Source organism: Sphaeramia orbicularis, chromosome 4 (assembly GCF_902148855.1).
Source record: "Sphaeramia orbicularis chromosome 4, fSphaOr1.1, whole genome shotgun sequence".
NCBI lineage: Eukaryota > Metazoa > Chordata > Actinopteri > Kurtiformes > Apogonidae > Sphaeramia > Sphaeramia orbicularis.
The window spans coordinates 46,425,262-46,441,126 of NC_043960.1; the positions used below are offsets into that span (position 1 = coordinate 46,425,262).

General features: G+C 39.6%; 1 protein-coding gene across 9 annotated transcripts in view; it reads left to right on the forward strand.

Moving 5' to 3' along the window:
- elavl4 (ELAV like neuron-specific RNA binding protein 4) overlaps positions 1-15,658 on the forward strand; it is a 93,229-nt gene extending 77,571 nt beyond the window's left edge. For 6 of the 9 annotated variants that reach the window (XM_030132464.1, XM_030132468.1, XM_030132471.1 and 3 more), the window contains 3 exons: positions 2,851-3,085; positions 7,971-8,009; positions 11,026-15,658. In XM_030132464.1, coding sequence (XP_029988324.1) covers positions 2,851-3,085; positions 7,971-8,009; positions 11,026-11,353 — 602 coding nt within the window. In that variant the 3' untranslated portion in view covers positions 11,354-15,658. The remainder of the gene's footprint in view (positions 1-2,850; positions 3,086-7,970; positions 8,010-11,025) is intronic. The other 3 variants (XM_030132465.1, XM_030132466.1, XM_030132467.1) reach the window with 3 other exon arrangements.
- The last annotated feature ends 207 nt before the right edge of the window (positions 15,659-15,865 follow it).

The following is a 15,865-nucleotide window of genomic DNA, read 5'->3' on the forward strand; positions in this document are numbered from 1 at the left end:
ATTCTCTCCTCTTCCTTAACTACAGCTGAGGCGCCCTTTAGCAAGGCTCTTGGAGCTGACAAGTGCTTCACACCGGAAGGCTGTCTTGAAATTAAGCAGTTTCCAGTTTATAAGGTGAGGGATGATGTTGGTGGAAGGAAAAAAGGCCAAATGTCCAGTGCACATTGTAGGTGCACTATAGCTGAAAACAGCCATCCCCATGGAAACGCCACTGACCCCCGTTTGTCCTCCCATACAGCACATGCATGACAACGAGGTAATAAATGAAGAAAACCATAGGAACTGCTATGGATGTTGTTTGTACCCCATAGATCCCATTAGAATTGTTATTTTTCTGCTTCTGACAAGCTAATTAAAATGTACAGGTACAGAGTTGGCACAAGAGGAAGTAAGGGAGGGGAAAATTGTGAAAGACTGTCAGGGGAGAAGGAACCAGAAAGGTAAAAATGAGAATAAAACAGAATAATTTACATTGAATAGGAGTTAATGAGATCATCGAGCAGACAAAAGGGAAATACTGTTATTGTGCAGGACTGCACGTGTGGTCAGCAAAGATACTGATTCAGCCTTGTTTCTTTGTAAATTGATTTTTATTAAAGGCAAACAGTTGGTTTCAAACATGTTTCAGACATGTTCTTGTTGGTTTGTTGTGTTCATAGTCACCACTGTTTATGATATGAAATTGCTTCTGTTGCCGTGTTGACAGCCTGTTGACAAAAGCCAAGAATGAAGCTGAGAAAGTGTTAATGAGCTACTTAGTTCTGGCTGTCTGTGGATATTGTATTAGATTGATTTTTAGCATTTTATTTAGCTGCTTTAATTAAAACAACAATCCTCTCTTTTTTTATTTCATGTAAAAAAACAAACAAACAAACAATAGACCTGAAGAAGAGAATTTTTGTCAAACAGTAGATTTTTTTTTATTAAATCATTTGCTTTCAAAGAGTGTATTTTTGTTGCTGCTTTTCCAGAGTGTAAATAACCTTGTGCTGCCTGTTTCTGGCAGAGTAAAAGAAAAAAAAAGAAGAGAGATGGTCAAGGTGCTTCTTCGAATAAAAATTCAGGAGAGCGAGTATCATGAGACGAGCCAGGAGGAAGAGTAAAAAAGAGATGGGGAGAGGGGATGGCATGTACAAAAATGTGGAATAACAATAAGGAGAGCTTTTTATGTGCGAGAAAGAGACTGCACACAATGATGCTCAGACACAAAATTCCCCTTTTCTCAGTGCCTCTCTTTTATTCAGTCTCAGTCACACAGACATGCCTGTGCACACAGTATTATGTAAATAGTCTCTTCGGCAGAGTGCTGCTGTCACTGAGAGAGCATCCTCTGGGCCATCGATGCAGCCTCATTAAAACAAGGAACAGCATCCATTAATAGATATCAGTGCACGTGTACACATACACACACACATATATATGTATAAATATATATATATATATATATATATATATATATATATATATATATATATATATATATATATATATATATATATATATACATACATACACACACACACACACACACGCATACATACAGTCAGTGACACACACACAGCATTCACAGACTCCAGTAAAGGACCTCCCAGGAAGCACGTCTTTAAATGTTCCTCTCAGGTGGCAGTCAAAAAATATCTCCCAGGAAACCACTCAAATGTCACTGGGAACAATGCACTGAGAGTGTGCATGTCTGACTGTGACTGTGCATGAAAGAAGAATGGACCAGTTTAAACAGGACAAATGCTATAATGCAGTCATGTGACCCCCGCCATATTTACATCCACCCCAGCCTCTGCCCCTGAAGAAAAACAGTAATTCTGTTCAGGGTTTCTTTCTCCAATCTTGACTGATCAATATTTTAATCAGTTATGGCTGCAATCTATTAGGCCTTGAGTCAGCATTAGTTTTCCTAAAATTATCCAAAAACACAGACTATGCATGACATAATTTTAATGTACAAAAAGTTTTGAACATGAGGGAAAAAAAACTGGCTGTGAGGACAAAGGAATAAATTACAGGAGAATAAATACCAGAAAACAATACAAAGTGTCTGAAAACAGATTATATTATATTATATTATATTATATTATATTATATTATATTATATTATATTATATTATATTATATTTAGATTTGTCAGCTGGTGCCTGAATTTTGTTTTTCTTTCCATAAATGAAGACATTTAAACCATGAACTGATTAAAAACAGACACCATTTGGGGATTAATAATTTACCAGAAAGATGAAATAAAGTGTTTGTTCAACATTTCTTGGAAGAGCATCCCCAGACGTCAACCAAAACCTAAACCCATGTTCATATAAAGGTCAGTACAATAACAACAGTTTCAAACAGGAAAAAGGTAATGGCCGATAAATTGCTCATATCATGAAACCCTTATGCAAAAATAGACACTGCTGAAAATGTTTTACTTTATTAGAATTAGATAAATGTGAAACTAAACATCTGAGACCAAATAATAATTATGTAAATGGATAAATCAACAGGCACATGCATTTGGATCTCTGAATTTCATTCAGTAATTTATCAATAAATCTGCAAAAGAATGTCAAACTAGCCCCCAAAATATATTTGATTCTAGGTGTGCTTTTTATTTTTGGAGGTTTTTGAGCTTCTCCTAAAGTTAATAATTCCAGTTCAGAACCCCATCAACTATAACCACTGTTGGAGCTGAGGTCTGGTCATACCAACTAATTAACTGTCCAGACTGACCGATGTAGTCTAGTCTTCATCTGTATGTGGTTGAAGATGCATGTTCAGTCTAAATGTGTTTGTGGTGTGTCTGAACTCTGTGAAGTAAAGGGGACCCTGTTTGTTTGTGGTGTGCTGGCCCCTCAGGTGGCTCCCGAGGCGTGGGCTTCATTCGCTTTGATAAGAGGATAGAGGCTGAGGAGGCCATCAAGGGCCTGAATGGGCAGAAACCGTCCGGCGCCGCTGAGCCCATCACCGTGAAGTTCGCCAATAACCCCAGTCAGAAGACCAGCCAAGCCCTTCTGTCCCAGCTGTACCAGTCCCCCAACCGCCGATACCCCGGCCCCCTCCACCACCAGGCGCAGAGGTTCAGGTGAGTACAGTAGGGGGGCACAGCATGGGGGTATGTATGAATGTATGGGTCTTATTTCGGGTATGTAGTTAATTCAGTCTTTCCCAACATCATAGAGACAGAACCACTACCAGAACCAGTACCATACGGTGACTGTTCCCTTCCACAATAAAGTAAATGTAGCACAACTGTTGAATAATTCTAAAAAACGGTCTTCCATGATGTAAGTTTTCATTGAACAGCCAGTATTTCAGGGCAGTATTTGTTGTTCCAGAGACAAAATGATGTAACAAAATGAAACCCAGCTGCTCTAGACAAAAACTAGCAAGAACAATAATAACGACAGCGTCATTAGGGTGAAAAAATCTGCCTAGAAAGTTGGGAATCTCTGCACTCACGTGTCGAGGAGTCAAACAATGAAGAGTAAATTCTAATTTGTATTTACTATACAGGGGATGCGAGGCCTGCACATAGAGAATACGATAACAGTCATGTCTCTGTATGAGCAATGATGTAAGTTTTGTCTTGTGAACATTGATTTTTGGCGAATATATGTCCCCCCTTTTAACAGCAGGTGTGAGGCTCTGCACCTGGTGCAGGTGTCAGTAACTCAGGCCCTTGAGGAAGCACTCTGTGCGGGTCCACCCAGATCAGAGAGGAACTGTTCTTAAGAGACTGTGGGGTTCTGTCGTTCACAAATACACATTTCACTTCATTTCATCATGCTGCCATCGTGTCCACTCCATTCATGTAATGTATCCCTGCAGGGCCTGAGTAAAAACATGCATTTGGACAAAATTACTACAAATGTTTATCAAAAAAAAGAGATGCACTTAATTTCATTTGTGTTTTTAACATTTAAGGTCCATGATCTTTAACACACTGAACAATCATATACCGGTACCACCTCTAACTATATCTATACATTTTCCACTGTTAAAGACGGTCAACTGTATTAAAGAAGGAATTAAAGAAATGTCTTAAATCCAGTGGACAAATTAAAAGACATGATGTCAAATTTTATTTAAGAACTGATGCTTTAAGTTTGTTCGTTGAATTAACTGAGGTGTATCTGAAGGAGCTGGATCCTTTTTAACCATGGTTTTTCTCAGGTCAGCGACCTCGACTCTAAACCATCACTGTCATATACAGGCTTCTGTATATGTTACATCCTACCTGATCATTTCCACTCACTCACTACTGATACAAACAATCTTTTTTTATTCTAACACTGAAAGATTATAAGGAGTTGTGTCAATTTTCACCTCAACCCACAACAAACACAAGGGAAACAGGCGTCTCTTATGACACACTATCATGTGATCTAATGAGAAGGGTTTAGAATATGTCCTTATACAATTTCCTCTCTTTCAATAACACTAAAGCCAGTTGTGCTGTTTACTCTCAATCAAAGTCAGAGCTTGGAAGGTATTTTTCTCGGTGAGCGGCTTCCCTGGTGTGACACCTGAGCGATGTAGCGTGGCTGTGTGTCTGTGATACGCCAAACCAATTTACAGGCTCCACAGGAGAGCTGTCGCTTCCCATCACAGCTCACAACCACAGGACTCTTCCTCACCGTGGTCCTGGCTTCCTGCTCTCTGCTCCCAGGCCCTCCGCCCAACTTACAACTTACAAATACACTCTGCACACGTTCCCCTTTTTAAACTCTATCTGTTAAGGACAACAGTGCAAAAGGACATTTTCTGACTATTCATTCAGGTCTGGTCTGTGGCTTGTGTTTGTTTCCTTGAAGAAATAAATGAAAGTCAAAGATTTCATGGTTAACTACCAGAGTGTGTAACAAACAGCCAAATATATGAATATATTGGAATATATTGCAAATTTGTCTTAAAAATTAAGCAACTTAAATACAGCAAGTCCTCCTCCAGTTGTAATTACCATCCATCCTCTGTGACTAAATCATATGGGTCTGTAACACTAATGTATAATGTACTTGTATCGTGGGCCTCCAAGACAGCAAACATGATCGACACCAGTAAACACACCAAGCCCTTCATCCCCGCTCGCTTCTGATTCTCTGTCATTAACTAATGATACTAATTAGCAAATTAGCCTTATTATATCCAGGGCAGGAGCCAATTTTAATTGAACAGATTTCGGTTTCAAAAAAAGAAGGACAAAAAAGAAAAAAAAAAAAACGCACTCCTTCCTCCATTAACATGTGTTGAGAGAAAGCACAAAAGCCCTATTGTTTATATGGAGCTTGGAGAGGCTGTGAAAAGCTGGAACAAGCATCGATGCACATTTGCACACGAGAGAAAGGAAGAGGGAGAGGGAGAGGGTGAGACAAATGGAGAGACAGACAGGCGCTGTGTTAGCAGCAGGTTGTTCTGTTGTGGCCCAACGGCGGCCCAACGGCAGCTCGGCGGCAGCCTGCAGATGTCGGCTGCATCTCCACTGAGTATCCTCTCCCACTGACTCATTTACCCACAGAGCCGCCTGCTAGTTGCCTTCCACCATAATGGGCTAATTATTGCTTTAATGGTTCTGTATATCCTTCTCTCCACTCCTTCCCTTTGTTTTTGTGCTCCTCGCTTATTTATGGTAATGTTTAGAGATAAAACCACTGCTATGCAGACAGATTCTACACTGAGCAAAACAAAACAACACATCTCAGCACCATTCAATGTTCAATACCTGGAGGTAGAAGATTAGAACTCAACTGATCGCTTATTTCTTATACATGTTGTTAAAATATGTTTCATATGTGTGGAGAACATTAAATCTATGACTTGTTTTTATTTTACTAGTGTTTGCATTGCATCATTATGTTCGATCAGATTTTCAGTGAAACTCCAAAGAGTTATAGATTCTCTGAAGTGATACAGTGCATTTCTTCTATAATGTAAACCAGCCTCTAATTATAAATATAAGATCAGAGCATATGGAAATAGGTTTCATTATAATAAAAATAGTCGTTCAAGGCCTATGAAATCTTTTTGCTTATTGCAAATTATTTTATTATCTAAATTATCTTATAATAATCTTATAAAATTACTCAATATCATGGACATTTACATGACCATATACGTAGTAGGGGTGGGTCATAATTTTGGAATATTTGAGTAGTCATTAAATTTTATTTTTAAAGTTATCAATTTATTGAACCATCATCCATTTTAAAAAACATAGCTTCCCTTTCCTTTAGAGACCCTGGTATCAAGGTCGATCAGGAACACTAGGACCCCTCCCAGAGGCTCAGACTGATCCAGGACTTTTAACCAACACACAACTGCAAACCATTATATTAATGCTCATCAACATTCTGCTTTAAAGGTTCATTCTCATGTTTTTAATCAGGAAACATTTTGGTGTGACACTGCCAGGGCTGCAGAATTAATGTAAATCAAAATAACCTGTGATTATCAGTTCTGTCCACTATTACTGAATCCACATGAATTCACTATGAAGCAGTTGTTTCCCTTAGTTTTTCCATTTCCGATGTAAGACCACTGTGTATGAAATGGTCAGCTGCTTGTGTCATATACAGAATAGACCTGTTCAATGCCATGATAAAATCTGTATCTTATACCTGCAACATTTTCTGACAATATTGTATGGTAGTGACCCCTCCCTCCCAAATTCAAATAGCAATCAACAACTTCCTATTGATGAAAAACACCAAATAGTATTTATTCTATTATTTTCTCTATAAAAATCTTCCCCCTTGTAGGAGTAGTAGTTGAATGAGATCACAAGAATGTTGACATGATGACATGAAACAGGTCAGAGACGTGAGACAGGCAGAGACATGAGACAAGTCAGAGGCATGAGACAGGAAGAGACGTGAGAGGAATGAAGGTCACTGAGTCACTGAGCCGACTGCATCCATCCAAGACGGCCAACACTTCATACAGCAGACAGAAAGAAGACCGGCTCTCACAAATACTACACAACACATATCCTTCTACACACACACAAACTGTAGTTTACCCTGGCTGCCTGCCATGGCTGTAGCTCAGAGGCTAGAATTAATATGAAACTAGAACATCTGAAAAACTAAAGCTTTTAGACAGAGGACGCCATCTGACTAAGGCTCGGTCATTCCACCTGACCTGTTAGCACTTAACAGGTCAACCCCACCACAAAGACAGACGTCCACAATTTCATGGCTAGTTTAATGTTCAGTTCTGTTTTTCTTTTTTCTGTTGGTCCACCTCATAGACAACATGCAAAACCCCCCATTGCCTCTGTCACTTCCTCACCATTATTCAAATACCAAACCATTACACTGACAGAACTCTGGATCAGGGCATTTACTTCATTTCCTGTCATCTCAGATGTTCTCAATTTGTTAATGGCTTAACTGACTTAACAAATTCAAGAGCACAGTTCAAAAAGAAATTCTCATTAACCTTGACTGTTCAACAAGCCATCAATGTGGTGATTGAAATTCCTATAGATACGCACATGACATTTTCTGTACTTAAAATATAGTAACATTATGGTTGCATAGCACTCTGGGTAACCTGTTATCCTGTTGAAGCCAGTGGTTGTGCTGTGCTCCAGTCCTGCTGCCAGTATGATCTGGAACACCAACCTGTGACCAGTGTACTGTCGTAGCCGTTGTGTAATTAAAAACACTACAGCAATGACAATTTGCTTGTGACACTTGACTCAGTTGAGAGTTGGTGCAGGGCTGCACTGAAGTCATACAGCGACCGACTGAGCGAGTGACACCCATATTGATGGTACTGTAGATTCATTAAGTGATGATTGCATTTTTCTGGTGGGGCTCCTCAGTGTAATGGGCCAACTATAGATGGGTTTGTTTGTTCTTGAGTGAGGAAGACCATGCAGTTCCTACAGGGACTTAACATTAGTTCCATTGAGTGAGTCGACCATCTGCCCACCATTAACCCCAGAACCCTCCTTCTCTTTACAGGCTGGACAATTTGCTTAATATGGCCTATGGCGTAAAGAGGTAATTAAAAACTTCACCCAATGCCAGATGTCCATGTTGACTCAATGATTTTTCAATATCTTTTTTTTTTTCTGTTTTTGTTTTGTTTTTTTGTTTTTTTTATATTTATTTATTTTTTTGTTTGTTTCCTTGTATTTTTGCAGTCACTTTGCGTTTGACAATTCGTTCAAGGTCAACCTGCATTTTTGGTTTTTTGATTTGTTTGTTTTTTTCTTCGTCAGCTTGAGTTGGTTTTAAAACCCTATCAAACACTTAAGGTGTAAAAAAAAAAAAACAACAGAAAACAATAAGTCTTTGTTTTCAGTGGTGATGAATTTGCTTTGTTTTGATTATGACAAGTGCTGGTGTTGTTTGGATTGTTTTTTGGGTTGTTTCTGTGTATTGAATGACTTTTGTTCTCTGGTGTAAAGCTCCTGATTTCTAGGTGTGTATTTTTCTACAGGATTCAGGTTCTCCTGCCTTGTCACTGTACAATGAGAGCTTCAAATCTACAAAACTAACTTCGGAACTTGCATCATAGATTGAAATATATGTACATCCACTGTTAACTGTGTGCATATTCCATTGCCAATGGATTTAAGTTTAGTAGAAGCTAAATTCTGAATTGCCTCGATTTCTTGGCAGCTCTGCCTGTGTGTAGGTAGTGTTTAGTTGGTAGGACACTGGATGAGGCTGGATGAACCTGGATCCCTGCTGGAAACAGGAAACGCTGTTTCACTGCAGACAGCTCCAGCTTTGCTCGGCACTGCTCTGCTCCAACTCCTTCCTTTTTGCCTCCATGTTCATTTTGCTTTGTCGCTGCTATAGGTGTTACATAACCCAGAGCAGCAGCCACTGTGGTGATAGATGTTTCATGTGCTGACAGTGTCATATTGCATGTTGCGAGCACAGGGGACACCATCTGAAGTCAGCTTAGTACCTCAAACAGAGGAAGTTCAGCTTGAGAGAAACGTTAGCGAGTTCCCATAAGAAAAAAAAGAATAGCTGTAATTTTGTCAGGATTCTGGAACTCTCACAGAATGACACTGATTTTGATGCACTGTGGCATTTGTAGGTTTAAGTTTTACTGCCAATTGTGCCCAATAAGCATAAAGAATATGTGCCCTCACTCTGAGTCTTTAAATCATTTTATAAAAGTGAAAATAGGGTCTGATTCAACTGTCTTGATTGCATAGTGTGTCACCTAGTTAGAAGTGCTTTTCAGTGATCTAAGGTTATTATTTGAAAGGAATGAGAAGAAAGGTGTTAAGAGCTGGAAATGGTTGGCTTTAGAAAGGACAGAATAGATATGTGGTCAGCCACACTGTTGCTATGCAACCCCTGGTCTTGTCTGTAACATTGGTTAGTGTTTGGTCCTGCTCTGATGGGTACGCTCGCATGCACATTTACACACATGCACACACACACACACATACACATGCATACAGTACAGTCATCACTGTGGCCTTCCCACTGTAGGCCGCAGCATTCATGCAAACCCCACATACGAATGGCTTCGGATAGAAATGTAAAGTTTTTTTGTTTTTCAAGCCCAACAGGAGGGGACTAAATGCTGCTCAGAATGTCAGATAAGGCCTTGATGTGATGAAGTCAGTAAGGATTCCACCTGCTTTATCCTAGAAAATGTTAAAATCATCTCAACCAGACACTGAGGCCCTGTAGCGATAGACAGTCAGAGCATTTGCATGCAGAGGGACTAATGTGTTTCATTCTTAACTCACATCAGTAGATCTATAGAACCACAGTGTATTATCAGATACAGTAATGGACATACTTCAACTAAAAGAAAGAATGACAGAAGAGAGGCCTCATAGTTAGTGTCGACCAGCCTGTGATTGTATCAGTGTCCATAGAAAGCACAGCGGCCAAGAGCAGCCTCTGCATGACCAAAGTCATGCAGGAAGGTCGAAGTGATGGCTGGCCATATATATAGTCACTGGAGAAAGGAGGGTGGGGGCCCAGAGCAGGAGGTAGTGCTATCGATCGGTGCCACAGGCTCTGGAATAGAAAAGAACAGAACAGTGTGCAGACTGCAGGAGGAGTGGGAGGAATACACTTTGTACCCTAATGCCACTGGGCTGTAAAGTGCTTCCACTTTCCATTTATGTTGCCCCCCCCCCCCCTTCAGAAAGCAGCGTTCACTGAGACAGCTGCAGCAAAGCGGAAATCTCAATTAAAGCACGCCCAATAATGCCTATAGTCGTTTCTTGGCGAGAGGTGGCATAAGAAATGAACCTTTTTATCTCATTTACCTTTTATTTAAAAGTGGGGGTGTTTTTCTCCTTCCCTTTTCCTTTGAGCGGAAAGGCAATTAAGTGAAGTCAACTGAGGATTCAAATCTCTTGCATCACAAGAAAAAGGAGAAGATTATGAGGCGAATGAGAACAGATTTAGCAGGCTGGTGCATGATCTTTGATGAATTTCTACCAATGGTTTAATTCAACAACTTCCTGCAATTTAGCTCCTAAAGGAGCCACTCAAGGGCACAAAGAGAAAACCTTCGCCTGCCGCTCCTTCAGCAGAAACACAGCTCAGCGCTGCACATGCTGTCGTCATTCCTGACAGGAGGCCTTTCAGAAGTGAGGAGCTCAGAGAGGATTTAGTCGTAGCAATGCAGACACGTATTCAGACTCTTCTTGCATTTAGATGCTGACATACATGCACACAAAATAAACATCCATGCATGCGTCGGAAGTCATTGGTGTGTTTGCTTTGGAGATCAGTGTCGTTGTGGTTGGACTGATAAATGCTAATATTTATCAGCTGACGTCCTCAGGCAGTTTATTTACTCTGGCTGCAGACGGTCCAGTATGTAGGTGAGCACGGTGGTGGGCTTTTAGAGTTGGGAGGGGGATTCAGGGAAAGGAGGCAGGAGTTTATAGAGCTTTAGAGCCATTTTATGTCTAGATGAGCTTCACTCATCTGCTTTTAACGCATTTGATTAAAGCTTTGTTTCTTGTCTCTCCCTCCTTTCTGCTCCTCCCTCCATGTTCCCTCACCCTGCCACCCCCCTCAGGTTTTCCCCCATCACCATTGACAGCATGACCAGCCTGGTGGGCATGAACATCCCCGGGCACACGGGCACCGGGTGGTGCATCTTTGTGTACAACCTGTCCCCGGACTCGGACGAGAGCGTGCTCTGGCAGCTGTTCGGGCCGTTTGGTGCCGTCAACAACGTCAAGGTGATCCGTGACTTCAACACCAACAAGTGCAAAGGCTTCGGCTTCGTCACCATGACGAATTACGACGAGGCGGCCATGGCCATCGCCAGTCTCAACGGCTACAGGTTGGGCGACCGCGTCTTGCAAGTCTCCTTCAAGACTAACAAGACACACAAGTCCTGAACTTTAACAGGTACAAGCAGTTGCCCTGCAACTGTGTCCTCTCCAAAATTGCCCCCAACCCACCCCCCACCTCCACCCATCCCTTAGCCCCTTCAGTCACTACCACTACCACCCTATTACAGCCATCCAACACAACAAACTCAAACTCTAACCGGAACACAAAGCAACCGACAAACCATCAACAAATTGAACTAGAAATGGCTTATATTATAACTTTGGACCTATAAGCCAATGTTGCCTAAGTATTACAAAAATGAAATGATGAAAATGTTCATGAGTTTTTTGAAGCTCCTGTGATAATGCAGGCTTCTCTTTGTTGTATATTCTGTTTGTTGTGGTTGTTCTTAATGATTTTTCTCTTCTGTGTAAACAGTAGCAAATCCCCGTATCCCCTTATTTCAGAGAAGAGAATGTCCTTTTTAGATTGAAACCTTTTCTCTGTCTTGATTCAGGATTTATTTTTTCTTTTGTAAATCCGGATCCACTGTCGTTAGTATTATATACCTCCCTGTCAGTAAATGGGAGGGGGCTCTTTTTTAAATTAGTGAACCATCATTCATTTTTATTGTGTATTAAAACTTCCCCTTATCGATTACACACGGGACTGTCCAGTCCGCGGAAACTCTGATGTAGAAAAAAATGAATTTCTAACATTGTTTTTGTTTTGTATCGCAAACAAAACATAATGTCTTTCCTCACTGGGTTCAGGGGAGATGGGGCGAGGGAGGGGATGGGTTAGCTTTCCTGATGACACGTTCAGTAATTTAAGAAAAAAAAAAAAAATAACACTGTTGCCAAAGAGACGATCTCTTTGCTTGAAAAAAATGCATTTAGAAAAAGATAAAAATAAAGAGAAAGAAGATCTATTTTTATAAATGATAATTAAAATAATAATTATTGAAGAATTTTTACAAGAATCTGGATTTGAAAAAAGAGAAAAATATTTTGACTGGCTAACTAGGGGGGGCTGGGGCGGGAGGGGGGGCACCACCTTGTCTTGTCGTTCTGCTGTGGTACTTTATAGGATCAGAGGTTGTTTGTTTTTTGGGGAATCCAAGTTGGCAGTGATTTTGTAGAAGGATGGTTTTGTGAAAAGGGATGCAAACTTGAGGCAGGTGATTTTGGTAATTTTTCACATATGTACTAGTGCGTAATTATTCAACAGCGATACCCAAAAGGGAAGGGAGAGGGGTCTTTCTGAGGCCTAACCATCCTTATAGTCCAGAGCCCAAAGCAAGAAGACCCTTTGTTCACTTGTTTTCCTGTTTTTTGTCATCAGTCAATATGGGATATCAGTAAATAGATATATACACATCTATCCATTTAGAGAGCATATTATACATTATCTATATCATTTTCTTCGCTCTGCGTTTGTGAACTTACATTCAAAAAGAACTTCCTTTTAGCGATCAACAGTAGGTGCTATACTACATTATTCACATATCTTAAATATCCAAGTTTGTTGTTCTATGTGTTGTTTAAAGAAAAAAAAAATACTTCGATGTTGGCATTGAATTGAGCTGCTGTTCTTTGTTTAATATTTGTTTATTGTTGGCCCGAAAAATCTGGTGAGACCATTTGTTTGCTGAAGAACCAGATCAGTGACGTTTGGGCCTTGTAAGAATCACTGAACTTTTTTTTTTATTTGTTATTTTTCTGTTTGGCTTGCTGACTTTTAGGTTACTTGCTGAGCGTGAAACGTTTGTCAAAGTTAATGATGATTAGCTAGTTCTGTTAGTCTAGATATTTGTTTCCTTAAAAAGGATCTATGACAACTGTGTCTTTATTTGCTGTGTACAAATAGATGATATATATAAATATATATAGTCTACATTTGTTTTACAATATCTACTGTACTATCTAAGTTGTCACTGTTCTTTTGTTTGAGCTTGTCTTTTTCATATGACAACTTATTATGAAGTGGTGGTTCAGTTACTTAGAAAAACTTGTGAGGAAACTGTTCAATTGTTGTCATGTTGCTTGTGGAGAAAAAAAAAAGATTTGGATCAACTTTTCAGTTAACTACCGCGGCAAAAGAAACCGAACAAAAAGCTTAGAGTATAACTGTATTTGTTAACCAGTTGATTTACTTATCTATTTTTGAACTATTTATTTTTCTATTTATTTCTATTTATTATATATTTATTAATTGATTAATTTATCTGTGTATTTATGTATTTATTTGTTTCATTGTCTGTGTATTTGCGTGATTCTGGTACAGGGAGGGGGGCGTTTCTGAGCAAAAGGGAACAAAGCGACTAGTGGAGCGGCTCTTCCAGTAGTCCACTGCACTGAGAGAACTTTTAGTACGTTTGTGCTTTGTACCAATATATCAAAATTACAATATAAAAAAAACCTAAAAGTCAAGAAAACTGAAAAAAATGTCTGGAGGGTTGGGGGACGCTCTTCCCTTATTACTAGAAACAGTTACTCGCTATGCATAACCTAGTTAATAGTTAAATTTGCTATTGCTTTTTTCTTGTCTTGTTAAAATGAAATCTTTAGATCTTTTTCAATAAAGTTTAGTCTTAATAGAATGTTATAAACAGTCGTTCTGGTTCAATATAACCTGTGATAAGTTTGTGTAGTTCTAAAAAGCCACTTCGTCCACACCCTCCCTCCACTTACTACCGCTTTGTGATGAAACCTTATGCAAAAATGTGGGTCTGAAAGCATAGTTTTCAGTTTTCAGTGAACATTTTATATATATATACATCTATATATATATCTATATATATAAAACATTAAGCTCTTGGAGGCTTGGGCAGATCAATTTTAAAAAGGAGCAAAATGCCCATTTGTTGTTTGAGGGTCATTCATTGCACTGGACTAAATCGGTCGAAATCACTTAAGAGTCAAAGCATATTTTTAAACAAAATATTCATCATGTTTTCAAATTACATACCAACAAATCTTTAGAAAAATGAGAAATTGTTACCATTGCACACCAACTGTTCTTTCCAGCAGTTGTTGCTATACTTAAGAAGTACTCTGGAGGTATGAAAAGGGATTGTACCGATTCTATATTTTATATACTCTAATATGATATATATTATATATTTTGAAAGGTATAGGTAAGGGAATGGTTCAAGAAGTTACTCTTAACGGAATTGGATTTTTTTGCGTTTGTTGTTGAGACTTGAAAACATGAGGGAGGTGTGTGGAGAGCATCGTAAACACTCATTAGTCCATTCTCTGTCAGTCTCTCTCACACCTCAGTCATCCGACAGGCTGGGTCATCGCACGCCGCCGCCATTTCCATTATTATCCAGTCAACTCCATCACAGCCAACAAACCCACTCACTCACCCACTCAGCCACCAACCAGACCCCTTCATGCTCCCGCTGCCGTCGAGGAGCTTGAATTATGCAACGACCCCAGTAGAATGTTGTTCTGATGTGTGAACTTATTTCCTACACTGTATGACTTTTGGACTCTTTCGATGCGTGCCTGTGTTCGCCTAGACCCTGTGTGTGTCTGTGTGTGAGTGTGTGTGTGTGTGTGTGTGGGCGTGTGTAAGCATGTTGTTTTTTTCTGTAACAGTGTGTGTGTTGTGTGTGTCCTCATCCGTCGGTTGCTGTGGAGTGCGTCCATATGTGTGCGGTGTAAACATCTGTTGTGTATTCGTGGTCAAGTGCGTGTGATTGATTTGGGTCAGTTCAGTGCACACATATACAGGACAGACGTATATGTGTGTGTGTGTGTGTGTGTGTGTGCCTGCGTGTACATGTGTGAGTGCATGTGTGTGTGCATGTCAGGGTGTTTGAAACATGGGGCTGCGTCACCTCGCTCTATGCCCGACCCCTATGGCTCACACCATCCCCTGTAGCGCCTTATAGTGGCAGCCTGCCAGTAGAACAACGCAGCCAGTAGTGGAGGAGGGAAGGTGAACAGAGGAACTAGGCTCTTCTTGTCAGTTTTCATTTTCCTCCTGAGATGTGTTTGTTTACTATCTGAAAAATCTATAAACGAAATCGTTAAAGACAAAAAAGATGAAAAAATGTTCACGGGGCCCCATGACCGCGGCTCTCTCTACTCTCTCCTGCTTATGTTATTACTTAACAATTATCAATGATGATTATTATGATTATTATTGCTATTATTCTTAGTATTCTTATTCTTATTATTAATCCAATTACTGCGATGAATGACTTCATGTTATCCTTGCTAGTTTAGGTCATTTCTGAAACTGGAAACAAAATAAAAATCTTGCTGTAAATGTTTGTTTTTTCTTTTTCATAAAACTGTTGTGTTTGAATTATTTGTACTTTTGAATGTTGGGACAATAAAATGAGGTGTTAAGAGCTTGGATGTTTCTTGTCATGGTTGAAACAGTTTAATTACTGCACCACTAATACACTACATAGTCTATGGAAATACAGCTGTCAACATTTTCACTTTCTTTACATATTTTTATCCATATATTGTCATCTTTGGTTAGATGCTGTACATATATTTTACACAGTAATCAGATTAATGCAGCAGTTTGTCACTTGGTGGCTGATTCACAGG